Source organism: Cynara cardunculus (genome assembly GCF_001531365.2).
Source record: "Cynara cardunculus var. scolymus isolate 2C chromosome LG 5, CcrdV1, whole genome shotgun sequence".
Classification (NCBI taxonomy): domain Eukaryota; kingdom Viridiplantae; phylum Streptophyta; class Magnoliopsida; order Asterales; family Asteraceae; genus Cynara; species Cynara cardunculus.
This window is the reverse complement of record NC_037532.1, coordinates 37,039,032-37,066,893: the sequence shown is the minus strand read 5'-3', so window position 1 is coordinate 37,066,893 and position 27,862 is coordinate 37,039,032. Positions and strand designations below refer to the sequence as shown.

Genomic DNA, 27,862 nt, shown 5'->3' with positions numbered 1-27,862 from the left:
CGAAGGAGGGGATGTGGATGTGGATGTGGATGTGGTGGTAGCCTGAAAAGATGACCGAAGAGTTTTTGGTTTAGATTGCGAGAGGTAAAAAAAACTAGGGAGGAGACTAAAATTAATTAATTTTTATTTTTTTTAAAAGTAAAATATTATAAGTATATAAAAAGACTAAAATGCCCCTGGTTTAACGGGTTATTTTAACGTTCGTTAGAGGGAGGGACCAAATCCAGTCGTGTTGCATACCACTATGGTAAAACTGTAATTTCAAAACTAAACGGATGAAAAGTGTTACTTTTGACAAATCACAGGGACCAAATATATAATTTACTCTTTTTTTTTTTAAGCGATAAGGCCCAATTGAGAAAAATGGGCCATTGTTTCTGTAGGTAGGAGGAGGCTATTTCTAAATGGGCTCAATGAAAACCCATATTCTGAGCTTCCAATTCAATCCATTAGTCGGGGCGGACTTCATATCTCACCACTCACCACTCACCACTCACCTATATAGACCCTTTAGGGTTCTTCTCTTCTCCGATAGTCGTCATTCTGAAAATTTGCAAGCAGCAGCAGCCGCTCTGTCGATCTCACGTACGCAAGGTAATCTCCTCTTTTTTCTGTATTAATTATTGAAAATATTTATCTTGCTGTATTACCAGTTGAGCTATGTTGAATGCTTGCGATTTCTGTAATATATATTATCCGTTTTTCGTTTGTGCTTCAAATATGAACATTTTTGCTCTCATTTTTAGACGATTTGAGTTTGTTTCTGTATGTTTTAAGATTTTTCTACGCCGAATACACTGGTTGAACATGTATTTGCCTTGAAAATTTGAAACCAGCTAGTGAAAGATGGAGTCTCAGATCAAGCACGCAGTGGTGGTGAAAGTGATGGGGAGAACTGGATCCAGAGGGCAGGTGACACAAGTGAGAGTGAAATTTCTCGATGACCAGAACCGTTTCATCATGAGAAACGTCAAGGGACCTGTCAGAGAGGGTGATGTTCTTACCTTGCTCGAGTCTGAGAGGGAGGCTAGAAGGTTGCGTTGATTTCACCTATTTTCTATATTCACAAGTTCGTGTTTCAATTTTTCTGTTATGTGGTACTCGTTTTTGAGACTTGTTTGAGTGCGAGACTTGGTAATGTTAAATGTATGACATTTGCGTTTACAAGTAAACTTTTGATCTGACTAGTCATGGTAGAAGGTTTTACTTCCAGCTTATGACCTGTGTCGTCAGATTTTGAATGGAGATTTCATCAATTCTGCAATTGTTTATGATGAGCTCAGCTGCACACCATATGTACAGAATTCTCCAAGATGCACATTTCATTGATACTTTTTCACAAAGCCAGTTACTTCAGAATTGTAGAATTTGCATGGTTCATTCCAGGTTATTGACCAAGAACATTAGGAGCTATGAAGGAGGTAATGGGTTATTTAACTATCATATTTGTCATTTGTTGCAGACCATTATGCATATAAGAATGCTACACTGGTTGTGCAGTTTACTTAATTTCTAAATGAGTTGAAGGACCTAGATGAATTTAGGTGTGTAAGTTAGGATAGGTCACAGGTTCTCATCTGTTACAACCTTTAGCTGCACGAGCCTATCTTAGGTGGAAGCCACTGGTTCCATTATACACTTCACTTCTGGCTGGCTCAGAAGCTGCTGTCTTCACCTTTTTCTATAACTTACCTTTTAATGGTTGATGGGATTTGTTGTACTTTGTGAGCAAAGGTATTCTTGCCTCTTGCACTTGCTTCTTTATAGTGTAAAGTACTGCACTTGCTCATTTGGTTTGGTTTTGTATGCGAGTCTAAAGGTGATGGTTACCCTTGGAGATGTGCTCTACCCTACAAGAATAAAAGACAATTCCGTGTATTATCACATCCCCAATCCCACCTTTGGATGGGATATACTCCGGCTTGTTTGATTTGATATATGAGTTACTCCTTGAGATGGGGTTTGCTTATATTGGAGATTATGGTGTATTTGCACCTGAAAAAGCTAACTATAGCGATAATGAGTCTCCTGGAGATGGTGGTTGCTTCTATTTATACGTTGGGAGGCTTTGTTCTCAGTTTGTTTGTGTTGGGGGGGGTGTGTTATTAAATTATTCTACAAGATTATGAAACCTTAAAAGTACGCTGTGAGGCTTTGTTCTCAGTTTGTTTTTGTTGGGTGTGTGTTGTTAAATTATGTCTACAAGATTATGAAGCCTTAAAAGTACACTGTGAGGCTTTGTTCTCGGTTTGTTTGTGTTGGGTGTGTGTTGTTAAATTATTTCTACAAGACTATGAAGCCTTAAAAGTACACTGTTTTGCTAGGTCTCGTATTGTACCAAAAGTTTCTTGATATATTGGACACACGCATGAAGCATTAATAGAAGATACAATTAGCTTTTCTCAATGATATATCTTTGTTGTTTTGTAAATTGAATTGATCACACCAATCGAGACAATGGTGACATCAAAAATACCAAAATTGACACCAATTCAACTCCAACATGAAGATCAAATTTGGTGTAATGGCAATCGAAGAAGATTAAAGGGAATGTATCCTACACCTTTTTGTGTAATTGGTCTCCTCATCCCCAAGGATCCAATTTTTTGTTATGCATTTTCCGATCCAAATGATGATTTCTTCATCCTCTATTTCCCTTGCTACAAAACTTGTCATATGATATGAAAATAAAAATGAAACAATACTCTGATACCTCCCAATTGAAGATGATTATTCATTTTGTAGTAGTCAGTCACTCGTTGCATTGTATTGTATTGTATTGTATTGAACCAAGGACCATTTTTCATTATTATTTCTATCTTTAAAACAAAAACTAAAATTTAGATAATAAGACATCACCAAAACACAAACCCAATATCACTAGTATTTGAACAAGTTTTCAATAACACAAAGCCATATCATATTTAGTTAAACATCATCATTAAAGATGAGGCAATTAAAACTAACAGTTTCCATCCTATACACACATGACATATATATATATATATATATATTGGTGTTTGAGACTTCTTATTTAAAACAATTTATGTTTTTTTTTCTTCTTCTTAAAAGTGCATATCAAGTTATGTGATGTTAAATTAAAGTTTTATAAAAAGTATTTGGATTAACTTGTAACGATGTCAAAACATAATAAATTGATAATTAAATAGTCATTCTTATGTAATTGTAAAAAGAAAAAAGGAATTAAATTGTTTGTTGTTATATATGTTTTGTTCCCATTATTTCTTTTTCATGGATATCAATAATTTCTATTTTATTTAATTAAAGCATCCTAACAAAAATAACCATGGGATGGGATATTCCAAAGACATAATGAAATAAACTAACCATTTTACTACCACTAAAAATAATTTACAAGGAAAAAAATAATAATATTTTATTAAATAAATTGAATAATAATTAATGATGTAATTCAAACTTTTGGAATGGAATAACGATAACCTATTTTTACAATAAAATAACACTTGAAATTTTATAATAAAATATTATTAAATAAAAAATCTATATTTATTATTTATATAATATAATGTTTAGATTGTTTTATTAATTTCCTAAAAATAAAAACAGGCCGATAAATTGAATATATATTTGAAAGTTTCACTTTTTAACTTTGGACAAGTTTTGAAGAATGCTGTATTTGTACTCGTCTATCTAACCGCATAATCACGAGGTCTGGAGAAAAATGGCGACCTCTCTCTGTCCCATCCTCGCCTGGAGACCACCTCTCAAACTCACTTCACCAAATCCCGACAGGCAATCCATTGGCCTCTTCTACCTTTTTTCTTATTGGCTTTTCATTCATTCACTGTGATTCAATTGATTGTTTTTTTTCCAGCAGTGTCAGGATCAAGAAGAATCGAGCATTCCAAGTCTCATGCCATCACTCCTGTTTCGAAGTAAGTCTCATCTCGTTTTGCAACTTTCTACTCTTTGCTATATTTATCAATTAAACGGTTCGGTGTTCTCATAAATGTACCCATTGCTTAAGTTTTGAGTCGACCTGTGTGTACAGTACAGAGCATCTCGGATGATTGTTCACAAACCCTTTGATGTATAGTGAATTGTTCCAATTTTTATCTTATTAGATAGCAATTATGTATGTGATGTTGCTCTAACTATACCTTTCTATTTAGGGAAATTAACAAAAGTAATCATTTTGTCCGACCAAATTCACTTCTTACCCATTATTCTCCCACTTTTTCAAGAAAATCAACACCTGTGCAAGTCTCCAAGACGCAATTCTTGGAGGGGGTACTTTAATAACAGAATAATGAAAATCTTGAGTTTTTCATCATTGAACATCTAGGAGGAGTGGCCATGTGTAGCACGGCAAGTATGAAAACGGAGACTTGAGGAGTGGCCATGTGTAGCTCCGCAAGTTCTTGTCATCCATTGCTTTTTTTTATGAAAATGGAGACTTAAGAAGTGGCACCTTCGCAAGTTTGAAACTTTGGGTTTCTCACAAATAGCCATTTCAGCCCCTCCGCAAGTTGAGGAACGGTTACTTGCAGAGGTGGTGACTTTTTTGAAATCTTGGGAGAGAATTGGTTAAGAGGTAAATTTGGTCGGCTGAAATGGCTATTTGTGCCATTTTCCCTTCTATTTATTTGTCTACCTCCTGAAACTTCTCAATTTGGTGTCCTGTAGATAAGGGATATTAAATACCGACCTCCTGGGACTCAGCTCAATCTCCTAAATGATGTTAGTTTTACTCTTCCAGAGAAAAGGTACTAGTTTATTCTTTTTGCTCTACACATTTCAGTTTTTTGAGATCATTCTACATTTGTCTTTCCTATAGTAAGTTGATTTTGCTAATGAAATGTCTTCAAGCACTAATGAGAGTTTCAAACACTCATGGATCTGTAGCTGTTGCATTGACCATCTCTGTTTGCTACAGTTTCGGCTTGATCTTCGGACGAAGTGGAAGTGGGAAGACTACCCTTTTGCAGGTTAGGTTCCGAAACTTTGTTCTAGATATGCTTGCCCATTTTTGTATTTTATTGTTCAAACTTCTATACTTGATCAGATGTTCTATATGCATTTTCTTTTGATCTCTCCATACAGCTTATTGCAGGGCTAACTAAACCAACGTCAGGCTCCATTTACATTCAAAGATACAGTGATGATGGCAGCCCAAATCAGCCTCCTATGCTGTTATCTCCAGAAAGAGTTGGTATTGTTTTTCAGTTTCCTGAAAGGTATTCACTATTTTTCACCAGGACATAAATGAAAAGGAGCTCAATATATTAGTGTTTCAGGAAACCACGAAACAATCGATTTTCTTGTTTTCACCTTGAGGACATGCTGAAGATCCAGAAGTAATAATGAGGAATAATAGTAAATAAAGAATGAATATATAGTAAATAGCATGACTCTGTTACAAACAAATAAGTCAGGGTGGAAAGTTGGCTGGTTTAGGGAAGTTGTGGTGAGTTATAATTGGATAAAAAAAGTCAGGGAAGTAGGCATTCATTCACCTTTCTTGATTCTTGAGGCAAGAACCGTAAGGGAGAGTTTCAGCCTCTGGAAAGCTGGTTTGTTCAATAAGTCATTCAACTTTCTATGAAATTGTTGCAATTAATTCTCAGAATAGTATCAATGTGCATCATAGTGGATGCTTTATTTTTAGTCCAGGAGCACTAACTTTGAATTTGCACACAATATCAATTATATGCATATGTAGAAATGTAGTCAGTTCATTGATCTGGGATGAGTTTCGATGATAGAGAGCCGTTAGGCATGGTTGAGGCTAGATTATCAAGTTATACTACTCGAGAAGTGTGATTAAGGATAAAAAAGGCTCTTTATGTCAGAGAAGATGCTCTAAGTGCTATTATTTCTCAACTCATTATTATGGAGACATATATATGATGTTTTTCTAAGGTGAACTGTTGTGATACAGGTACTTTGTGGCAGATAATGTTTTTGATGAAGTTACATTTGGGTTGCCTAGACAGAACAGTGACCTTAAAGTTAAAGAATTCATTGCTAAAAGACTTGAAAGAGCTATTACTTCGGTATTTTACCTCTCAGTTTTAACTGAAGTTTCTTTATGTTCATATTTAGAAATTTATCTTGTTGATACATCGGTTGCCTTCAACATGCACCAACTCAATTCCACTTTGCATCTTAAATTGTTAGGTTGGTCTAACTGGTATTTCATTGGATAAAAGTCCAAATTCCCTAAGTGGTGGATACAAACGTCGCCTTGCTCTTGCTATCCAGCTGGTATGAGGTGTATTCTTTTGGATCTTTAACCATTTATTATGTACATATAATATATCGAATTTGATCACTTGATATATGCTGGCCTCACTCAGGTACAAACTCCGGAATTACTGGTACTTGATGAGCCTCTTGCTGGTCTTGGTATGGAAAAGGCATTATCGACCTTAGCTTTCCTAATATTGTTGTCTTATAGCTATAATGATCTTTATATTCATAGCATATCAAGATATGTACATTATTTCAAGTATGATACAGTTAATTGTTCAACAGAAACTATGATCACAGACACCGGTTGTGATTAATTTGACTTTCTAATGATTGTAGACCATTAGATATCTTTATAAAAGCGTTACAGATGCTGGTTCCTGACATTTTCACCTCAGGAGCTTTACTTAGTCATGCAGTATTTGCACCCTTTCACATATGAGAACTTAAACTACTGTACATTCTCAATTTAGATTGGAAAGCGCGTGCTGATGTTGTTAAGCTGCTCATGGATTTGAAGAAAGAACTGACTATACTCGTTGTAAGCCATGACCTCAAGTAAGTTTTTCCTACCCAAGATTTCATCTTTGTACTGCTCTTGTTAACTGAATGTGGCATCACTTGTATCTTCCCTTATTGATTTATCTGTGTGTATCATATATGCCGTAATTGCAGAGAGTTAGCACCTCTGGTTGACAGATCATGGAGGATGGATGTGGGTGGAGTGCTAACGGAGAAGCCACTACCGATATAATCTTCTCACTATATTATTCCGATCTTATGACTTTGATGTTTGCCAGAGGTAATACCACAATGCTTTTTGTGTAGTTCTGTGTACAAAAGCTATCAATTGAAACGGTGTAATTTGAAACGATTTGAATACAGTTTATCTTATGAAAGCACATCAGCTAGGCTAGAACTTTATGACTACAAAGAATGTATATTACCCTATTCCGGTCTGGCCCAGTATGAAATGAACTTGATATCCTGTCTCGTTTGAGAGGGGCCATAGAAAGATGCCTAAAATCACACTAAAAAATTAAATTCCATGCATCCATCAGTAAATACGTAGATACTATCTTGTCCAAGTTTAATTGTATAAAGAACAATCATGTTGCATCTCGTTTGTAATGCACTAGTATCTTGTAAAAGGCAAGCATATGCATGTTTGCATAGATACAAATGCACTTAGGTATAATATTGATCTTGTGATATACATTCCTTGCTCTGGGAGTATGTAGCACGTTTAGTTCTCTCACCAACATCTGTGTTCATATATCGTTTTGCTGTCTGCTATATCACATCCAGAAAATGTTTACACTACATACAAGATACAACTAGTACGGTCCCTCTCCCCCCACCCTTGATAGAAGGAAAGTGTTTGCAATTTAAATATTCATTTACACTGATAACCAACTTTTTGCAGGTGTAAACTGGAGATTATTTGAAAGACAAGGATTACAAAAAATAATGGCTAGAATCAACCATTACAACAAGTCAAATTATGACACACCAATGTCATGGTTCAGAAAACCCATGGCAGTTGGTTCATGATGATTTGGCTTTACAACTCCCATGGCAATACTTCTTCCTTGATGATTCTGGAACAAAGATGTCTGGTTATTAATGCGTCATGTTTAACTGTGATAACCATCCTTACCAAGTACTCCGTTGATTTCATTAGCTCATAAATTGTATCTTGATTTTGTAACACTAGAGAGATTTAGAGAGGAGGGTATTTATTGAGTTTTGAATCAATTTTTTGATGATTATCTTTTTGAATGAATGACCTAAATCCCCTGGAACAGGAACATGTACATGGGCCTTGGCACATGGTTATTGTAATGGATCATGTGAAATGTGAAGAAATTCACTGTGTCGGGACTTACTCAAAGTACTACAGGGTCTGGTGCAGTTCTTTTAATTCCCTAGCGATAACCATAATGTGTATCACTGTTCATCTAAGTCAAAGTGGTACAAAATAACCTTGGTTTTTGGAATTGTACATTGATAATGATTTCTTAGTGGTCTTGAGGGTCATTTTATGAGCTGATAACACTTGCTTTGACCAAACAACTCATAACATGTTTCTTAATGAGGTGTTGGATTTCACTTATAGTTACTATACACCATAAAATGTACTTGTTGGGGGGAATGTCTTGTTTTTCTATTTCTTTTTTCTGGAAAGATACTGCATTTGACTCGGTGAATCATGGTGGGAGTAGTAGTGAGATTAAGAAATTGAGATACAAAAAAAATGTCTTGCTGAAGTGATAGCATTGCTAGTTTTTGTTATTTTAGATGTTGACGATCAATAAAACAAGTAAATAGAAATGTTTGTTTGTGTTAACAATATTTTCGGTTAATTGCTCAAAGGAAAGGTTTGCTTGCTATTATAAAAGAAATATTTGTCTTTATCTCAGCATGCAGGTTAGGTGTGATACAAACTTCAGTATCTGATGGTTATGGAAAATGCATTATACATATATTACTCACTCAAGCCTGAAGGTAACAGGAGAAATTTCATGTTCTTGCTTTTTTTCCATTTAGAGATACGCTTTATGACTATAACTTGCTTTACTTGGTGCTATCACTCCAGCACACAACCAAACTCCTTTTCTTGTAAGGATGAGATAAGATTAGAAGGAATTGACGACATCAATCTTCTCCAGCCTCTAAAACTCCAGCACCAAATCTACAATGTAAACAGTGGAAATGAGAAAATGGATGAGTAATCTTATAAAAACAGTTGCTAGTACCTACAGTTGACTACAGTTATGGTGCATTTGACTTACATTCTGCATCAGTTTTAATCCAGTATGCATTTTTGCCAGCTGGCTGGCTTTTGTGAGGCTCGTTGGCAAACTCAATGCTGCCAACTGTTTCTTTCTTTAACATTCCCATATGAGGATACTTGTCAGCTTCATTCTCAAATTTCGCTTCTTTATCATAGCCTTCATCGTAACACAAGTTCTTGAACTCGTAGTTGTGTGACTTATTGACATGAAGACCAGGTGCTTCAGGGTGGATTTTTCTTGACTTCCAAAAGACCTGTAAAAGATGATAGAAGTATTATATCACTATTCTAAAGACATGGGGCTTGATATAACTTATTAATATTCTTGGAGGCTTCTTTTAAAATGTTGAGTTGCCATGGTTGTGTGGAAATTTCTGATGAAGAATTTTGTGTTGGAACTATGTTGAGTTGGTAGTCTATTATGCCTCATGAGAATGATAGTATTTCCTTTGACCTGGCAGAATGTTTCTTTGGATCATTCTTTTCTATTAAAATAACAGTAACCTACCATGAGGTTGTGAATTAGAAACCTCATTCTAGTTCACTTGCCTACTTATTTGAATGATTTGTTTAATGGCAATGGAAGCGTACAAGATGACCTACCTTGGTGGGTTTTGTGGGTTTCTCGGTTGAATTACAAAAAATAGCATTAGCACTAGCAGAAGTTGGGCTGCACCGTGATGTGAAATCAAGCTTTTTCAGCATTTTCTTCATAAAATTCTTAGCCGGAGTTTCTCTTTTCTCCCCTTTGTCTAATTTTCCTGATTTCTTGTAGGATGTGGCATTTTTCTTGGGGAAGTTTTCAGGCATAGTCTTTTGTTCCTTTGTCTTTTCTTTGGTTGCCGGCATTTCAGAATACTCTTTCAGTGGATGCACAACCGTACTTTTGTTCTCTTTGGTACCCATGTGTTTGGTTTCCTTCTCATCTAAACTAACCACTCTCCCTTTAGATGATTCATTACTTACATTATATACTTCCTTATCAATTGGCTTCTCTAACTTGTTGTTTGGAGACTGCAGTTCATCTTCTGCTGCTCTGGTTTCTTCCTCAGTTGAACTTTCAAATGGCATTGCGACTTTTGGTGTCACGGGCTCTTTAGTAATTGATGCCGAACCGAGAGTTCCAATTGCAAGAAAGCCATGAAAGAAATCATGGCTCATGTCAACTGTTTCTTCATCATTTACTTCTTCCACTCTAGGTGCTTCAGGTGCTATAGATGATTCTGAAGATAGTCTGAAGCATGCAGAATTGTTTTTTGCTTCCGGAAAGTATTGTTGATCGTCAAGCTCCCATTTTGCTGAGAAACAAGAATAAGATTTCCCTGCAATTAAAGTTGAAATGCTTATTGATTTTTCATAAATGTTGTATGAAAGCTAAACAACCCTGAAAATGCACATGAGAATGCTTGCACGTAGTTAGGTGTCAAAACTGGTGCTATTTCTGCTAACCTTTTAATAAACTCACATTTTGGAACCTACTGCTTGCATAGTTTCTCTAGCTTGCTTCTGTGAGTTTGAATAGTTTTGGTGACTTTTGACACAAAAACTTAAATAATTTCTCAGGAACTTGGTTGACAATGAGAAGACAAAATGATGTTAAAGGGACTCACAGAAGCGGTCTTTGGGAAAGGGGGAGAGGTAGTTCATTTAAAATAAATAGAAATGCTTGGAAAGGCCAGAGGAAGTACTTCTTGAGACACTTCTGCTTTGTTCGTCATTGTTTTGCCTGAACTTTCTGTGCATCCAACCTAATGACTGAAAATAAAGGAAGAGGGTTGAGATTAAGATGATACTTCGTGTTTACTCTAAACTTGGAGATAGATGTGCTTACATTCATCTTGAACTTCGTATTAAGGTGTGATGATAGCTTGAAAGAAATGGATGTAGACAAAATGCTTGAGAACACTAATTTAGGACTTCATGAAGTGGGGGAAGAGCGAACAAGCTATTTATAATGATTGTGTGTGAAAAGTAAACAAGTTGCATATTATGATAAAGTATGTTCTCCATCATGTAGAGCATGCAGCATTTTGGTTTTTTGCACACCTTAAGAAGGTTTGAATTATAGTAAAGTTTCCAAACTACTTCACAATTAAGAAGACATTGTCTACCTATATGTCACATCCAAGGGTCTACCCAATGGGATAAAAGGTGAGTGTAAATTGGGTGTTTATGTTGATGTGTTTAGTATAGGATCTCTATGCCAGCCACTAACAGAATTAAGGCGAAGGGGGGTTTACATTTTCTCAATTATGTTGTAATCTGCTTCTTTAGCACTCATCACATTCTATTTTCAGTTTCCGACGATTATATATTCAGTTTAGTTATTGCATCTATGCATGTGAAATAAAATTTGTTTTCTTGACGGACTCTGATTGAGATTAACATCGTCATTTTGCAGCAATTAAAGCAGTCCCTACCTCCACAACTTGTTTGCAGGTTCTTTGGCTTGTCATATGTTCGATGCCTTCTACAATCCTCTCTCTACTGTCATGCTGGGTGTTTTCATAAGAATATTAACTTGCTGAATATGGTTTGCATCATATTAGCATACCACAAAGCTTCTGGTAGAACGTGAATCTTTGGTGATGGGCATTCACAAAATACTCGCACAATTTTTATTTAATTTATTTTCTTGTATTAATTTGGGGTATATGAGAACTTGTGAAATGTAAACTTGGTTTTAGCGAAATACTTTCGAACAGTAAAATACACAAGTTTTGGAAATATTTTGTTGGTTTTAGCAGGAATGATGAATAATGGAATTGATCAGTCCCACAATGTGTACACGGGAAAGTGACAGGACCCATCTTGGATGGAAAGAAATATCTAAGTTGGATGATTAAAAGATCAGCAGTGACGATCTTACAATGTGAAAATCAACTGTTAGAAGTTATCTTAGAAGTTCTCATATAATTATATTTCCACAACTGAGAACCTCTGATTATGTCTATTATCTCTGTGTTTGTTTAGGATGATGCTTCAGTCACTGCAGCATAAATTGAATATTTTTTTTACATCAAGAAAGAAGGTTTGGCAAGAGCAAGTAGATGGTGTCAACCAAATGCAAACTTGTGATGGAGAATCTGGAATCCAGAGGTATATGTTTATTGCGCATTAACATATAGTCATTTATAGCCTGATTTATGTATCAAATATTATTAGCTGCATGCTGTTTTTCATTAATTTTAGTAATAAATGAGCGAGGGAAGTGATGAGACATGGTTGTTGGAAGATAGATAATTGTGATGAAGTTACTAGACCTTAAGGCGGCCACTGCTTGAGGATCCCTTAGTTAGCTAAGGAACAAGTTGCTCTAAAACAAAAATATTACATTACTTTTTCTCTGGTATACGAAAGACGATACTGACGAAGGCTGTCCCTCCCACTTGCTCATTAGAACAAACAATAACTTCCATGAGCGTTTGATCCAACAACATATGCATGATGAGGTTGAGTTTCCCTTTTGGCCAGTTGAAATAAAGATTGATATTTAATGCAACATCTCATGAAATTTGCAGTGGTTTATAACGAAAACGTAACGTAGCAGTGGCTGAGTTGGAAAGATGAAAGAAAACTGGTTTTGTTGTTCATAATATTTATATATAGATTATGTTTTCACAATTGGATGAGGGATTGTGACAGTTAATGATTCTGTTATTGGATGTGATTTTAATAATATCTGGGGTGGTGGTTGGCCTACTGCTTGTATGATTGATGAGTTAAAGCACACTATGTGGACCTTCAATCCTAGGTGACAACTCAAATAAGGTAAAGAATGTGTAGCCAGAAGAAGAAAGTGTAAGAATCTAAGAAGGATGTTGGTGATATCATGTGGGTTTGGTGATAGAGAGTAAGTAGGAGCTATCCAATTGGATGGGGGATGTAGCAGGTAGTAGGGTTTCAGCTTCACTTTTTCCCAACTGGACAATAATACCAGCAAAGCAAAGCAGCCAGCACAGGGTGAACTGTAAGTTGTTTATTGAAACTTGTACACCATTTATATCACTGAGAAGGTAGCTTTGAAAGATGATAAATTGCTGTTGTTGGGCTACACTACACCGAGTAGTATATCTTGGCTTGGGTTTGTGGTATATTGGGTCGGGCCCAATTACTTCTTTTTGGGTCATCAACTCTCTTGGTTATCTATCACTCCCTCACTTAGGACATGTTTGTTAGTAGCTTAATGAAATTTATAGCTTATTCGGTTAGTTATATATAATTGTTTGGTAACGACTTAATAATATAAAAAATACTTTATTCACTAAGAGGAAGTTTTATGCCGAAAGCAAAAAAAAAAAAAATTCAAACTTGTACCTCCTAATTAAAAATGTCTTTTTCTATCTATGAAAAACATTGACACAAAAACTTTTTCAATCTATACAAACAGATAAATTTATCAACAAAAAAACAGTTAAAATAGCTCTTTAATGGCCCATTACATAACTCAGGACTGGCCTTGTCCAGATGGGCCGATTCCAGGGATTATTATTATCGTTTACAAAAATTCTGTTATTTATTTATTTATTATTACGTGTAAACTAAAAAAAAAAAAAAAAAAAGAAAAAAAAAAAAAATTTAACTCATCCGGATTACAAATCCAATGAACGTGTAAAAAAAAAAAAAAAAGTCCTGTTTAGATACTCGAATATTTGTATCTATATATATATTGTAAAAGGAAAAAAATAAAAAAGGAAATATTGAATTAGTGACGTCATTCTAATCTGCAATGGAGCAAAGATCTAGGACGCAATTTCTTCACGCAAAGCAAGGTGAGACTGAGGAGCATCCATTATTTACCCAGACTCCATCGTCTCTGGTTTGTCAATGCCTTTCCTTCTCCGATAATCTCGCCCCCTTCATCTCTCATCCGATAATAGGTAGTAGGTAGTAGGTAGCCTTCATCTTTCTGAAAAATGGGAACAGAGACTCCCCCCAGATCTTCCGTTGAAATCTCGGAACCCTTTCTTGACGAATCATCTTATTCTCACATCCAATCAGATTTAGAAACCATACCCGAATGGAAAGATCAGATCACCTTCAGGGGCTTAGTTGTCAGTGCTTTGTTGGGGACCCTTTTTTGTATCATCACCCACAAGCTCAATCTCACCGTTGGGATTATCCCTTCCTTAAACGTTGCAGCTGGTTTGCTTGGATTCTTCTGTGTCAAATCATGGACTACTTTCCTCCAAAAGTTTGGCTTTTCTGTTCAGCCTTTCACCCGGCAAGAGAACACTGTGATTCAGACCTGCGTTGTTGCTTGCTATGGCCTTGCTTTCAGCGGTAATCTTTTGGTTTAATTATTGCATTTACGAGATGAATCAGATTATATCATGTTTGAAGTTACAAGTCAAATAATGGTTAATTAGATCTTGGTCTTTTTGTCTTTTCATTCAAACTGCTGATGTCGTGATATACTCTTTGCATTTTGTTGATATCTAAAATGTGTGCAGGTGGATTCGGGTCTTATTTGCTTTCGATGGATGAAAGAACATATAATTTGATTGGTGCTGATTACCCTGGTAATCGGGCTGAAGATGTTAAGAACCCAGGGTTATTGTGGATGATGGGTTTCATTTTTGTTGTCAGTTTTCTTGGACTTTTCAGTCTTGTTCCACTTCGCAAGGTAACAAGTCCCTCTCTTTTGCGTTGCATTTTCTTGCTAAATGTTTCCACAAGCATATAACCGTTTGTTTGATTGATTTTCCATTAAGTCCTGTATGGATAAGTTGTCTATGAGGATTAATTATGTCTGTATAGACAGCGAAGGTTTTTGTTTGGGTAAGTTTTTTCATAGATGGAAGAATCATGATTTTTAATTTGGAGGGGCATGTTTGAAAAAAAATTGGCTTTCTGCATAAACCTCTCGCCTAAAGTTTACTGAATAAGCCACTTTCTACATCATTAAGCCACTACCAAACAGTCATGTATAGCAGACCGAATAAGTTATGTGTCTCGTTAAGCTCATTAAGCTGTTAACAAACATGTCCTAGGAATGTTTATGCACTTGTAGAACTTTGTTTGTGACTATGCGTCTTTCCTTGTACTTTCAACTTCAATTCAACAGTTGTTTTCTCTTTCTCTTTCCTTGTACAAGTTGAAATATAAGCGAAATTGTACTTTTTGGAAGATAGTTTGCAAGAGCATATGATGCTTGCATTTAATTATGACATTTCTATTGACAATAGCTACAGGAAGTCCCATCGTTCATCAGTGTGTTGCTTCTGTTCATGTTTGAAATTTCAGGTCATGGTCATGGATTATAAACTTACATACCCTAGTGGAACTGCCACGGCGATGTTGATAAATAGTTTTCACACTACTACAGGTGCCGAGCTTGCAAGGTAATATGTGTGCATATTTATAGGATTGCTCATTTTACAATGCTCGTCAGGTCCTTTCAACTTGTCTGAACATAAAAAACAAAGATAGTGACAATATCACCAAAGGGTCATTGGCCCAGCAGTACTCGAGTTACTAGTAGATCCCAACCTCCTTGGAGGTCAAGGGTTCATGGAATGTGTATAAAGTATACTTCCAAAAAAAAGATGGTGACAATATCACACAAGGATTAGAAAATATAAGAAATTGTTCCTAGTCTTGGCAGAATCTTGGGAATGCCGTTTTCTCCGAGTCTTAGCTTCTGGTTCCGTTCGTAGTAATGTGCCGTAGTTGCTTGTTTCCTAGTTAGTTCCATCTATGACTTTTGAAATAAAGAAAAAGGAGAACTTTAGTTTTGGATTTATTTTCAATATTACCATGAACTTGTATAACATTAGATATATTTCCTGACAGGAAACAAGTAAGCTCTCTTGGAAAGTATTTGAGCATAAGTTTTGTCTGGAGTTTGTTCAAATGGTTCTTCAGCGGTGTTGGGGATTCATGTGGTTTTGATAATTTTCCTAGTTTGGGCTTGATGCTGTTCAAAAACACGTAAGTTTGTTTGTGGTTTGAAATATTTCAAGTAATAAGAATCATAAGCATATTGGATCTCGCCTACTTTCTTGGTATGCCTACGAAGGACGTCCTTTTGAAAATGAAGTACAAATTGGAGTACGATTTTAAGATATTGATAGAAACGTTTGTTTTACTCCTATATGCAGATTTTACTTCGACTTCAGTCCTACTTATGTTGGATGTGGTCTTATTTGCCCTCACATAGTCAACTGCTCGGTTCTTTTTGGAGCTATTATATCATGGGGAGTTCTTTGGCCCTTCATTAATACACGAGCAGGGGATTGGTATCCAGCTGATCTTGGCAGCAATGACTTCAAAGGTCTTTATGGGTACAAGGTACATGCATAATTTTGCTTTTTACTCCTTCTTTTCCACCATTAGGTGTGTTGTAAAAGCATCAAACAGCAAGATATTTCAACCTTGTTGCTTTTGCAGGTATTTATAGCGATTGCCCTTATTCTTGGAGATGGTCTTTACAATCTGATAAAGATAATAGCCATCTCCGTTAAGGCAGTGTGGAACAACAGCACCAAACAGCAAGATCTCCCTGTAATGAAAGAGATCGTAGGTGAGATTGAACTTCATTGGCATGCATAACATCAAATATATCTTAAGAAGTTACGATCGTCTCATGCTCTTCTGTTTCTTTTTAAAATCTTGACAAACTTTATGTTTCGCGCATGACTCTCCACAACTTTTTGCTAGTGGGGGTTTTCACGAAAACGGTCTTTTTACCTCTTGGGGTAGAGGAAAGTTTTCCATACATCCTACCCCTAGATCTTACCTCCGAATCAGATATTATGGGTACGTTTTGTTTGGTTCATATGTTCTTTGACTCCAACTTGTGCAGATTCTGAGACATCCAAATTGACATCGAAATCACAAGTTGAGGACCAGAAAAGAGATGCTGTTTTCTTAAAAGACAGTATACCGACGTGGTTTGCAGCGTCTGGGTATGTGGTCCTGGTTGGCATATCCATGGCTACGATGCCACTTATTTTTCCACCGCTGAAATGGTACCTGGTTCTGTGCTCTTACATTATTGCCCCTGCCCTTGCTTTCTGCAACTCGTACGGAACTGGTCTGACCGACTGGAGCCTGGCGTCAACATATGGAAAAATCGGTCTCTTCATCATTGCATCGTTGGTTGGAAGCAATGGAGGTGTCTTGGCTGGGTTGGCAGCATGTGGGGTGATGATGTCTATCGTCTCAACCGCTGCTGATTTGATGCAAGATTTCAAGACGGGTTACTTGACGTTATCGTCAGCGAAGTCCATGTTTGTGAGCCAACTAGTGGGAACGGCCATGGGATGCGTCATCGCACCACTTACATTTTGGATGTTTTGGTGTGCGTTTGAGATTGGGACACCGGATAGTCCTTATAAAGCTCCGTATGCGGTGATATATCGGGAAATGGCGATTCTTGGAGTGGAGGGGTTCTCGGAGCTCCCAAAGCATTGCCTGGCTTTGTGCTGTGTGTTCTTTTTGGTGGCCTTGGGTTTAAACCTGCTAAGGGATTGGTGTCCTGGGAAGGTGGCTGGGTTCATTCCGATCCCGATGGCAATGGCAGTGCCGTTCTATATTGGAGCTTATTTTGCGATCGATATGTTTGTTGGGACGGTGATCCTGTTTGTGTGGGAGCGAGTGAATAAGAAGGATGCAGAAGATTATGCAGGAGCAGTGGCTTCGGGTTTAATATGTGGAGATGGGATATGGACGATCCCGTCAGCGATACTATCGATTCTGAGGGTGGATCCGCCAATCTGCATGTATTTCGGGCCTTCAACGAGTTCTTGAGAAGGCAAAATATATATCTGTAAATATGATTTCAGTTTCATAATTCCAGCAAATTGAGACTTGTTTTCATCCTTGAATGGTTATGTTTGTTTCTTGTAGTTTGATTTTGTGTTGGAAAGAAATGTTTGTCACAACTCACATCACAGTGAATGGGTGGGTGGCGTTGCTGATAAGCGGAGAATTTTTTTTTTTTTTTTTCTTTTTTTAAACATATATAAAAGCAACATCAACTTATTCGTACATGATTGTATGATTGATAAAAAATAGACAATAACATCATATATATATATATATAACTTTAGATTTAACTTAACATTGTAACTCACAAACTAAAATTCATATTTTTTTTTTATTCATTTGATTTTTGTTTTTGGGAAGTCAACAACCTTGGTTTTGGTTTTTGTAGACCTTTGTTTTGTCGTAAATTAATAATAATAATAATAATAATAATAATAATAATAATAATAATTAATTTGTAAAGTCAACAGGAAACGGCCTCTAATCCTAAAATTTCTGTTGATAACCGCCCTCACTTGCCTTTTCTTCTCCATTTTCATCCTCAATTCCAATTTTCTAGGCATATGGAAGATGAATATGCAAAACTTATCAGGAGGATGAATCCACCAAGGTAACACACACCCTATTCCTATTCCTATTCCTGATTCTCTCATCTCTCATCTCTCATCTCTTCTAGGGTTTATTTGCAATCCACAAAGCTCCATCATCTCCTTCTTCTAATCTTAACCTCATCTATTCTTGTTGCAGAGTTAAAATCGACAACAGCTCTTCCCCAGATGCAACGGTTATCCAGGTATATATCCTTTCACCCATTTTCAGCCAACTCCATCCACATCATCTTTATACAACTCCATCCTTTTGTCTTCTTCTGTTAGGTTGAAAGTGTGAACAAGCATGGTATTCTACTGGAAGTCGTTCAACTTCTTGCCGATTTAAACCTCATCATCAAAAAAGCCTATATCTCATCCGATGGAGGCTGGTTCATGGATGGTCTCTTGCTCAATCTCAATATCTTTCTGCCATATGCTTCCTGCTCTCACTACAGTACCTGATCCAATTTTTTTTTTTTTTTTATCTTCTCAGTGTTTAATGTCATTTGCCAAGATGGAATCAAAATTAGAGATGAAGGGATGATCCATTATATAACAAAGGTAACCCTTTTTTTTTTTTTACCAAGTATTTTGAAATTCTGTTTTCTAAGTTTAGAAAGACGATATACCAATTTGCCCCTATCCTGCTTCCTTGGTTTGTTTCCCATTTACGTAATATGATGTTATTATGGCAGGTGCTTGAAAATGATGCATTTTATGTTCCATCACTGAATGGTTCAGTTGGATTGAAGCCTTCTGAAGATTACACAGCAATCGAACTAGCTGGAACAGATAGACCTGGTTTATTATCTGAAGTGTCTGCAGTTCTGACGCATCTTGGATGTAACGTGGTCAATGCTGAAATATGGACCCACAATGCTCGAGCTGCGGCCGTTGTCCATGTCACAGATGATAAGACCAGATATGCAGTGGAAGATCCAAAGAGGCTCTCGACTATACAAAAACTGCTTTCTAATGTTCTTAAGGGAAACAATGACTTGAAGGCTGCAAAAATGACACCTGGTTTCACCCACAGACAGAGAAGATTGCATCAAATCATGTTTGCTGAGCGGGACTACGAAAAGTCAGAAGAAGAAGAAGAAGAAGCAGAAGAAGAAAAGGAAGATGGATCAAGGCCACAGGTTACTGTTTTGGATTGTGCTGAGAAGGGTTACACGGTTATTACTATGCGGTGTAGGGATCGGCCAAAGCTGTTGTTTGATATTATCTGCACGCTAACTGACATGCAATATGTAGTGTTCCATGGAGTGGTCCACACAGGGGAGATGGAAGCTTATCAGGTACTGTAGTTTCTTCTTCTTATTATTATTAAGATGTTGGGTTTGTTTTGCTATATCCATGGGTTAAGAAGTTGAGCCAAAGAGCTTATGTGACAACCCCGTCCTACATGGATAGAAAATTAGATTTGTGAGCTACTTGTAAGCTCAAAGCTGTTCCATCATGGTTTTAAGTTGATTTGGTTCACAAAATATCTGTTCCAAGAACATCTTATGGGCTGTCTGGTTGGTTTCCATCAAGTCATGTATGGATAAAGTTGTCTTGTGGATGAATCTGTCTGTTTGTATAGGTTGTAAATGTTTTTGTTTGGGAGGGTTTATTCATACATGGAAAGAGCTTGTTTTTTAATCGGGAGTGACAGGTTTGGGAAAAGCTTGACTTTCTGCATAAAACTCGCCCCTATAAGCTTACTGAATAAGCCACTTTCTATATCATTGTGCCACTACCAAACAGTCATGTAAAATAAGCTGGGAGTCCCATTAAGCTGCTAAAACATGCCCCCTTACTCTGATCAACATAACGGAAAAAGAAAGAATAACCAACCATTCTTTGCACTTGACATCTCGCCCTAGTTTTTGAAAGTTGAGGTTTGTTTATATTTTTTTCATGGATGTAGGAATATTACATTCGACATGTTGATGGGACTGCATTAAGCTCAGAGGCAGAGCGAGAGCGTGTTATGCAATGTCTGGAAGCTGCAATTGAGAGGAGGACATCTGAAGAGGTATATGCACTTGGTTAGTTTTTATGATATCCATTTGAAAGGCGGTTCTAAGATTGGATTGATGTGGTTGTGGTGTAGGCAGTAGAGCTAGAATTGTGCACAGAAGACCGTGTTGGACTTCTTTCTGATATAACCAGGATTTTTAGGGAAAATAGTTTATGTATAAAAAGAGCAGAGATTACAACTGAAGGTGGAAAAGCGAAGGACAAGTTTTATGTGACGGACATGACGGGTAATGGCCCTGTGGACCCGAAGACTATAGATTCGATCCGAAGAGAAATGGGGCAACACACAACGCTGGATGTTAGATGGAAGTGTAGTGAATTAGCAAAGCCGCCAGCTGAAGAAACAAGAATGAGCTTTCTGTTTGGAAACTTGTTCAAATTCCAGACATTGAAAATTGTTGGATCCTACTCCTGAGCATCATCTGCATATATATATATATATATATATGGTTAAAGAAAGTGGAAAGAGTGTACATTTTAGAATTGGGATGTGGGATGAAGGATTGGAGAGGAGACTGTAAAGAGACAGTTATAGGTTGTGTAAATAAAATGGTAAAGTTGGTTGTCATCTTCTTTTCTTTTTCGGTATGTACATAAAACATGAATATGATGCAGATTTTACAATTTCTTAGTTTATGTGAAGAAGGTATGCTGTTTACTATCAGCAGGCAGCCCCTATATATAATAAGGCTATAAGATGGTTGCTTGTAAATAGATAAGAGGTTTTGTTATATTAGCCTTTTGACAAATGGAAACAGTCCCATCCCAATAAGCCAATCTACATGTTTTTTTAATTAAAAATATCATTGATTTAATTAAATACATTTTTGTGTTTTAACTTTAGCATCAAGTAAATCATTTTCTTTAAAATCAAGAACAATACACGTAGCGTAGCTTAGCTAGCAGGTGGTTGAAAGGAGAAGGAACACCGTTTGTTATGCTTATGCACACATGTATATGAAACCGTCCACAAGCGAATTGGCGAATCGGATAAGCAGAGCATTGATCACCGCCTCCGATCAATCTACATGGACTTCGCTACTCGAACAAAGCCTCCATGGAATCGGTTGCCGCCACTCCCTCAACCCATCACTCGTTTCCCGTGTCATCGATCCTTTCCTTATCCATCACCCTTCCCTCGCACTTGGCTTCTTCAACTGGGCCTCTCAGCAACCAGGTTTTACTCACACTTCTATCTCCTACCACTCCATACTCAAATCTCTCTCCATCTCCCGCCAATTCACCGCGCTTGATACACTTATGAAACAGGTCAAAACCCTCAATATTCAACTTCATCCTTCCCTCTACCGATCTCTCATTGCATCAAATGTCGCCGGAAAAAAGGCCCTCAATGCCTTTTCGGTATTCAATCATGTAAGATGCTTGATTCCCGATATTGGTGATCATACTTGTAATTCTCTAGTTGCGGCTCTTTCTTCTGCTCGGAATATGGGTTATGCTCAACAAGTGTTCGATGAAATGACAACTAGAGGTGTTCGTGTAAGTACCCTTGGTTTCGGTGTGTTTATATGGAGATTTTGCATAACTGCTGAATTAGATAAAACTCTCTGCTTGTTGGATGATGTTAGACGGCAAGATTCGGGTGTCAACGGCTCGATTGTTGCCCTTTTGGTTGTTCACGGCTTGTGTTCTGCGAGTAGGGTATTCGAGGCTATGTATATGTTGGATGTGTTGAGGAAAAGAGATTGTAAACCTGATTTTATGGCATATAGAATTGTTGCAGAAGCTCTAAGAGCTACTGGAAATGTAGTTGATGTGGAGAAAGTCTTGAAGATGAAGAGAAAGCTTGGGGTGGCACCAAGAGCTAGTGATTATAGAGATTTCATATTTCAGTTGATTTCAGAGAGACTAATTTGTGAAGCTAAAGATTTGGGTGAAGTTATTGTAAATGGGAATTTCCCAATTGAGGATGATGTTCTCAATGCACTGATTGGATCGGTATCCACGGAGGATCCTTGTTCTGCATTGATGTTCTTTAAATTCTTGGTTTCGAGAGAGAGATTGCCCACTCTTCTTACGTTCACCAATCTGAGTAGAAACTTGTGTAGGCATGAAAAACATGATGAATTGGTACAAGTTTACAAGATTCTATCTTGGAACCAGTATTTTGTAGATATTGAGAGATACCATGTAATGGTTTCATCCTTTTGCAAGGCAGGGAAAGTGAAAGAAGCTTACCAGGTTCTTCAGGAGATGAAGAAGGAAGGGGTGGGTCCAGATATTTCATCTTATAATCTTGTTATGGAGGCTTGTTGTAGAGAAGATCTAGTCCGACCTGCTAAACGGTTATGGGATGAGATGTTTGCAAATGGGTGTGAAGCCAATTTGAAGACTTACAACATATTAATCTCGAAGTTGTCTAAAATAGGTCAGGTGAAAGAGGCTCACAGGCTTTTCTGCCATATGTTGGAGAGAGGGCTGCAACCTGATGCAACAACATACGGTTTCCTACTTGAAGGCCTTTGTCAAGAAAATCAACTGGAAACTGCTTTTGAGGTTTTCAAGAAGTCTTTTGAACAAGATGCAGTGATTGCGAAGGATATCTTGAGAGAATTCATACTCTATCTCGTTAGAGAAGGTATATTTTGAATTCATGAGCTTAGCATTGAGCACATAATGTAAACGGTGCGAAGATCTGAATTGATCGTATTTGCAGGTCAATATATGGCTGCTTCAAACTTGGTCCATGATTATACAACTACTATAGGACATTCAGAGTCTAACATGATGTTGCTAAAATGTCTTGTTGATGCTGGAGAGGTTGTTGTTGCTATTGAACACATGAAGAGGGTTGGGGAAATGTGGCCTTCGATGTTGAATGAGCTTCATGCTGAGCTTTTGTCATGGTTTACATCTTCACCAAAACCGCAGCCAATTTTGGAGTTTATTCAAGCAATTGAGGGTCTTCAGCAGAATCATGTAGTCTCAAATACTCTTCCCAAATAATTTAGCATGCTTCTAGTTGCTCCATAAGGTAAAACTATTATCTATGCATTTCAACTTTTGTTTCTGAGTATATGAAAGTTGTCACGGGTGAAGATAAAAGCATGATGATGGCCTCCAATGTTCTTGGTTTTATCTTCATTTTAAACTGTAGTATGACACAGACATGCTGCTGTTTGTTTGTTTAACAGATTTGGAATTTGTTAATTTCAGTCTGAAATAATATTGGAGTAGGACGGGTACAGTTGTCTTTTGCGAATCAAGATTCTCTTCCCCATGCCTTCCTTATTCTAAAAAAGGGACATGTTGGCTTCTTGTTAGCGGCAAGAACTATGATATGTTTGACATCATGCTTTTGAATTTAAGATTAGACCCAATTAGTATGTCCAAAGATTACAATTTAATGCAAAACTAGATTATTTAACGCTTTTATGACAACAAAATTTACAACCCATTGGGTGAAAATTGTGGGTGAGGGCATATGCTAATTTGACCTGCAAATAGTTGTTTGATTGGTTTTCCATTTAGGGGTTGTTTACCATCAACTTGTATGGGTTAAGTTGACTATGTGGATAAGTATGTATGACTGAAGGACGAGAGATCGATGGGTTTGTGGGAGGCAAAAAGAGAGGTTTGTATCATTTTGTATGCATTTATGGCATTAGTTTGTTTGAGGTGGCTTAATAGGGACAAATGAGAGGCTCTGGCTTATTCCATATAGCCATTTACCGAGCCATAAAGAAACAATTAAGCTATAAATAAACAACCCTCAAGTTATGTACGAATAAAGTTGTATGTTTAGATTAATCTATCTATAATGAGAAGGTTTTTGTTTGGTAGGGTTTGTACATAAGATGGGATGAGTATGTTTTTTAATTGGAAATGACCGACAAATTTGGAAAAAAAATTAGGCTTTATGCATAAAGCTCCTCCTAGAAGCTTACTAAATAAGCCACTTTCTATGTCATTAAGCCACCACCAAACAGTCATGTATAACCAACCAAATAAGTTGTGAGTTCCATTAAGCTGCTAACAAACATGTTAATATGGGTAGGGTATTAGAAAGGAATAAGGAAGTGATTAAAATATTTACGAGTGACAGAAAGCAAGGAGAACCTTTTTGTCAAGAGAAACAAGCAACAAACCTCTTTCTCTTTCTCTCACTTGGTAGTAGTGATGCACATCCAGCCAAAAGACATTCACGTGAATTTGTTTTCTCATCTCCAATCTATCCATATCTCATTAATGTCTTCACAACCATCATCATTCACCCCATTATACCACCACAGATTTGCAGTTTGCATTTGCTAGGTGTAAGGAAAGGAAAAATAGCAGCATGGAATCACTCATCATCTTCTTTGTCTTTTCATTGCTTCTCACTGTCTGGATATCTTTGCAAGTTGATGCTTCAAAACCCTCCATTCCCCATATCTCGGTTGTCGGTGTTGTCTACTGTGATGCCTGTTCCAACAACTCTTTTTCTCACCATAGCTACTTCTTGCCAGGTTTCAACCCTCTTTCTTTTCCTTTCCCTTATTAACATCTTCTTCTTGTGGTTTTAAACTAGTGGTGGTGTCATGTGCAGGGGCAGAGGTAAGGATAGATTGCAGGTTTAATGCAGCTTCTCCAAGAACTGCAGAGCAGATATCCTTTACAGTCAACAGGACTACCAACAGATATGGAGTCTACAAGATGGATATACCTTCTGTTGATGGGATTAACTGTGCCAGAGAAGCATCAGTTCTCAACACCTGCAGAGCTAGCTTGATCAGAAGCACGTCTCCCGAATGTAACATACCTGCTTCCATAACCACTTCCAATCAGTTCTCTGTTAAATCCAAGCAAGCCAATCTCTGCATCTACAGCCTTTATGCCTTAAGTTTTAGACCATCCAAGAAAGATCTTGCAATCTGTGGGAAATAGCAGCTTGTAATTCATTCAAGCTCATGTACTTCTTTCAACTTCTACTCACTACTAAAATTTCAATACCTCCTTCCCTTCCTATAGTAATTCACTTTTTTTTCAATGTTATCCTCTCTAAAGGAAATGGAATTTGTCCCAAATTATTATCTTGAAACCTAAGATGCTTTTGAGATTCTAATTGTTGGATCTTGATCTTGTTAAGTTCCAACTAATAATGATGTTGAACATGGTAGCATGAAGAAGTGCATGAAGACCTGTGTTCATTGAAGCTGAAGCTACAAATGTGCAGTATAAAGGGAACAGATTATATATAAAGCACACATACACAACATAATACTGCGATGTAGTTTTTACGCCAGATTTTTCTCCCCCAGCAAGAACTTGTAACAATGTGGTATAGCACTGCTTACAGATTAATTTCTCCAGACTACCTGGTTTTCGAGCCCCAAACTGGAATTCCGATGCCCGTCAGGTTAATCTGAGTAAAAATAGTCAAACTCTCTTACAAAATGGTACGTGCACAGATGTTTTTCTTTGGAGTCTCGTCGTTCTTTTCTGTTCAGGTGATAGAAAGCAACATCTTTCAGAAGATACAAAAATCAAAGATATGTCATTTTACAACAATAATGCATCACATTGATGCATAAAATCCCAAATATATCATGTATGCATCGTCTATCAGAAAACTTTAAGATAAAAGATATAATCTGAGAATGTAAGGAATCAAGATAGATAGTCCAAACCACAGTTTTCATTGATAAGCATTAAAAATTGTCAAATAAATCGACTCAAATTGCTCGCTGGAAGAGGCAAGATAACTACTGTAGTTACTAAAGACATCACAAGCTTAACAAATAAGCAAAAATTCGCACTCAGGCTTTCAACAGGGGTCTCTATAGCCATACATCATTCTCCCCTTCTTTTCTCGGGGGCTACTACAAGTGTTCACAGAATATATATTATATGTGGTGGCATCATGGTTAAACTAGCTATAACAGCTTAAGCCTACAAAAAAAGTAGATTAAGCAGTACATAAGAATAAAATTAAAGGTTTAATGTACAAGTATGAGCTAGGCTCCCCTTTACCAAGAAAAGGCCCAAAAAATGAAGAGGCAGGCTGCATATTGTCTGATTCTTATTCCATAGAAAGACAATTTGCAAATGTTCACATTTCTAGATCAAAACTCAATTGTGAAAACAATACATTAGGTCCAGATGTCAAATTTAATTTTATTTGGATGAAGGAAATAATCACTTTGGTTCTACCATTTGATAAAAGAAGAAACTGTGGTTGCATCAGAATTATCAAAAGAATGACTATGATTGCAGACAGGAACACTTCATTGTAAATATTAGCAACTTATTTGCTCATAAAAGGTAGGTAGCACGGGAACCAAAAAATACATTAATAATCTATAAATACTTTCGAAGATAATGCTACTTCTATTGATTGACTTTTGTAACTCAAACAGGTTACTTTCTAAATGAACATGGATATATTGTTTTACATGTTTAACTACTCATTTTCTTTATTCATAGTGCTTACACAGTTCGTTGCAGTTATCATCTGTTGCTTAAATATTGAATAGATCAGGAAGGTCTAAAAAAGGTAGAGTTTCTCACCATCCTGGATAGAGAACTCCCCTTTATTTGGTACGGATGTGAGATCAAATTCAACTTGGTCCATGACATACACTTCTAATATTTTATGTAGCCATTATTCCATTTAAAGAGTCCCACGTGAGACAAAGAAACCAAGTTATCAGTGTTTTCTAAAAGCTTCTTAAAAAAAAAAGAAAAAACATATAAGAAGAAACTATCACGAATACCATTCGTCAGAAAGAAAGACTAGGTAACTACCTGTTTTTGCCTTGGTTAAAGACACCTGTACAGCGGCATGCGTAGTAATTACTCCTTTTGGTAGCTCCCCAAACGGTGTTCTGCACTGGCCAACAGTCTTGCTGTTTTCCAAAATTTTCCCAGCATTTATCAGTTTGACATCGTTTGCGATCTGGGACCACCCTTTTTACCTGAGGGAATAGAACATCTGTGTGTAGTGATAAACAAAAACGATAAAGTGATTTACAGAAAGTACAAAGCAACTTAATGAATTTCAGAGTTGCTGGGGAAACAAAGGCATTCTAGCATCAGATAGAATGAAGTACGAAATCAATCTATGAGCGGCATGTCAGTAGAAGGGCCAAACGTTGTCCACATTTCGTTTTTCTCATTTGAACTTCTCCAAAATCCAACACAACACTGTGATAAACCTTTAACAAACCACATCTGGTCCAGTAAATGGGTGCAAAAAAGATCCCATTTCCAGTTTCTGTGATTTCTTTCTTTTATCCTTACTTTCTCTATTCTAGTTTCAAGGTAGCATTTAGAGGAAATAATATCAGGATGATCATATGTCATCTAATCAATATGCTCAGAGATAAACTTGGTAATTATGTATGTATATATCGATTACAATCAGGGATATATATAAGAGATACATTTACACTCTAGACCCTCTAATATAATTATATATATATATATCACACTTAATTGT

At 36.8% G+C, this 27,862-nt stretch overlaps 6 protein-coding genes across 9 annotated transcripts; 5 read left to right on the top strand and 1 right to left on the bottom strand.

Annotated features, from left to right (window-relative positions):
- Nucleotides 1-840: 840 nt before the first annotated feature.
- LOC112512774 (40S ribosomal protein S28-2) lies at nt 841-1,274 on the top strand. The gene has a single exon (XM_025118914.1). The coding sequence runs from the start codon at nt 847-849 to the stop codon at nt 1,042-1,044; it is 198 nt and encodes a 65-aa protein (XP_024974682.1). The 5' UTR covers nt 841-846; the 3' UTR covers nt 1,045-1,274.
- A 2,370-nt stretch (nt 1,275-3,644) lies between these two features.
- Nucleotides 3,645-8,095, top strand: LOC112512584 (ABC transporter I family member 11, chloroplastic). 2 transcript variants are annotated; one of them, XM_025118629.1, is made up of 11 exons: nt 3,645-3,774; nt 3,860-3,917; nt 4,669-4,748; nt 4,919-4,970; nt 5,086-5,219; nt 5,924-6,038; nt 6,163-6,249; nt 6,342-6,390; nt 6,708-6,792; nt 6,910-7,036; nt 7,661-8,095. In XM_025118629.1, exons 1-10 carry the CDS (start codon nt 3,704-3,706, stop codon nt 6,986-6,988), a joined length of 810 nt encoding a protein of 269 aa, XP_024974397.1. In that variant the 5' UTR covers nt 3,645-3,703; the 3' UTR covers nt 6,989-7,036; nt 7,661-8,095. The 2 variants fall into 2 exon arrangements, with proteins under 2 accessions (XP_024974397.1, XP_024974395.1); XM_025118627.1 differs by having other exon boundaries at nt 3,665-3,774; nt 3,857-3,917.
- An 814-nt stretch (nt 8,096-8,909) lies between these two features.
- Nucleotides 8,910-11,841, bottom strand: LOC112513074 (protein LAZY 1-like). The gene is made up of 4 exons (XM_025119198.1): nt 11,820-11,841; nt 9,635-10,353; nt 9,030-9,285; nt 8,910-8,929 (listed from the first exon to the last, which is right to left on the bottom strand). Exons 1-4 carry the CDS (start codon nt 11,839-11,841, stop codon nt 8,910-8,912), a joined length of 1,017 nt encoding a protein of 338 aa, XP_024974966.1.
- A 1,942-nt stretch (nt 11,842-13,783) lies between these two features.
- On the top strand, nt 13,784-17,921 carry LOC112512377 (probable metal-nicotianamine transporter YSL6). Of its 2 annotated transcripts, XM_025118307.1 has the most exons (7): nt 13,784-14,314; nt 14,485-14,657; nt 15,278-15,375; nt 15,827-15,964; nt 16,135-16,324; nt 16,424-16,556; nt 16,839-17,921. In XM_025118307.1, exons 1-7 carry the CDS (start codon nt 13,948-13,950, stop codon nt 17,783-17,785), a joined length of 2,046 nt encoding a protein of 681 aa, XP_024974075.1. In that variant the 5' UTR covers nt 13,784-13,947; the 3' UTR covers nt 17,786-17,921. The 2 variants fall into 2 exon arrangements, with proteins under 2 accessions (XP_024974075.1, XP_024974076.1); XM_025118308.1 differs by lacking the exon at nt 15,827-15,964.
- Nucleotides 17,922-18,318: 397 nt separating this feature from the next.
- Nucleotides 18,319-21,043, top strand: LOC112512379 (ACT domain-containing protein ACR6). The gene is made up of 7 exons (XM_025118311.1): nt 18,319-18,413; nt 18,551-18,596; nt 18,679-18,793; nt 18,887-18,954; nt 19,089-19,694; nt 20,309-20,416; nt 20,495-21,043. The coding sequence occupies exons 1-7, from the start codon at nt 18,367-18,369 to the stop codon at nt 20,834-20,836; spliced, it is 1,332 nt and encodes a 443-aa protein (XP_024974079.1). The 5' UTR covers nt 18,319-18,366; the 3' UTR covers nt 20,837-21,043.
- Nucleotides 21,044-21,326: 283 nt separating this feature from the next.
- On the top strand, nt 21,327-25,101 carry LOC112512378 (pentatricopeptide repeat-containing protein At5g14080). Of its 2 annotated transcripts, XM_025118310.1 has the most exons (5): nt 21,400-21,598; nt 21,691-23,020; nt 23,099-23,416; nt 24,675-24,890; nt 24,971-25,101. In XM_025118310.1, the coding sequence occupies exons 1-3, from the start codon at nt 21,479-21,481 to the stop codon at nt 23,386-23,388; spliced, it is 1,740 nt and encodes a 579-aa protein (XP_024974078.1). In that variant the 5' UTR covers nt 21,400-21,478; the 3' UTR covers nt 23,389-23,416; nt 24,675-24,890; nt 24,971-25,101. The 2 variants fall into 2 exon arrangements, with proteins under 2 accessions (XP_024974077.1, XP_024974078.1); XM_025118309.1 differs by having other exon boundaries at nt 21,327-23,020.
- The last annotated feature ends 2,761 nt before the right edge of the window (nt 25,102-27,862 follow it).

Coding starts and splice junctions, on each gene's coding strand:
- LOC112512379 (XM_025118311.1), top strand. CDS start 18,367: ATGGAAGATGAATATGCAAAACTTATCAGGAGGATGAATCCACCAAG. Junction 18,597..18,678: donor CAGATGCAACGGTTATCCAG/GTATATATCCTT, acceptor TTCTTCTGTTAG/GTTGAAAGTGTGAACAAGCA. Junction 19,695..20,308: donor GGGAGATGGAAGCTTATCAG/GTACTGTAGTTT, acceptor TCATGGATGTAG/GAATATTACATTCGACATGT.
- LOC112513074 (XM_025119198.1), bottom strand. CDS start 11,841: ATGGGTCCTGTCACTTTCCCGT. Junction 10,354..11,819: donor GGGTCCTGTCACTTTCCCGT/GTACACATTGTG, acceptor CTTTAATTGCAG/GGAAATCTTATTCTTGTTTC. Junction 8,930..9,029: donor GATTAAAACTGATGCAGAAT/GTAAGTCAAATG, acceptor TTTACATTGTAG/ATTTGGTGCTGGAGTTTTAG.
- LOC112512378 (XM_025118309.1), top strand. CDS start 21,373: ATGTATATGAAACCGTCCACAAGCGAATTGGCGAATCGGATAAGCAGA. Junction 23,021..23,098: donor ACTCTATCTCGTTAGAGAAG/GTATATTTTGAA, acceptor TCGTATTTGCAG/GTCAATATATGGCTGCTTCA.
- LOC112512377 (XM_025118307.1), top strand. CDS start 13,948: ATGGGAACAGAGACTCCCCCCAGATCTTCCGTTGAAATCTCGGAACCC. Junction 14,315..14,484: donor CTATGGCCTTGCTTTCAGCG/GTAATCTTTTGG, acceptor AAATGTGTGCAG/GTGGATTCGGGTCTTATTTG. Junction 16,325..16,423: donor AAGGTCTTTATGGGTACAAG/GTACATGCATAA, acceptor TTGCTTTTGCAG/GTATTTATAGCGATTGCCCT.
- LOC112512774 (XM_025118914.1), top strand. CDS start 847: ATGGAGTCTCAGATCAAGCACGCAGTGGTGGTGAAAGTGATGGGGAGA.
- LOC112512584 (XM_025118627.1), top strand. CDS start 3,704: ATGGCGACCTCTCTCTGTCCCATCCTCGCCTGGAGACCACCTCTCAAA. Junction 5,220..5,923: donor GTTTTTCAGTTTCCTGAAAG/GTATTCACTATT, acceptor GTTGTGATACAG/GTACTTTGTGGCAGATAATG. Junction 6,250..6,341: donor TTGCTCTTGCTATCCAGCTG/GTATGAGGTGTA, acceptor GGCCTCACTCAG/GTACAAACTCCGGAATTACT.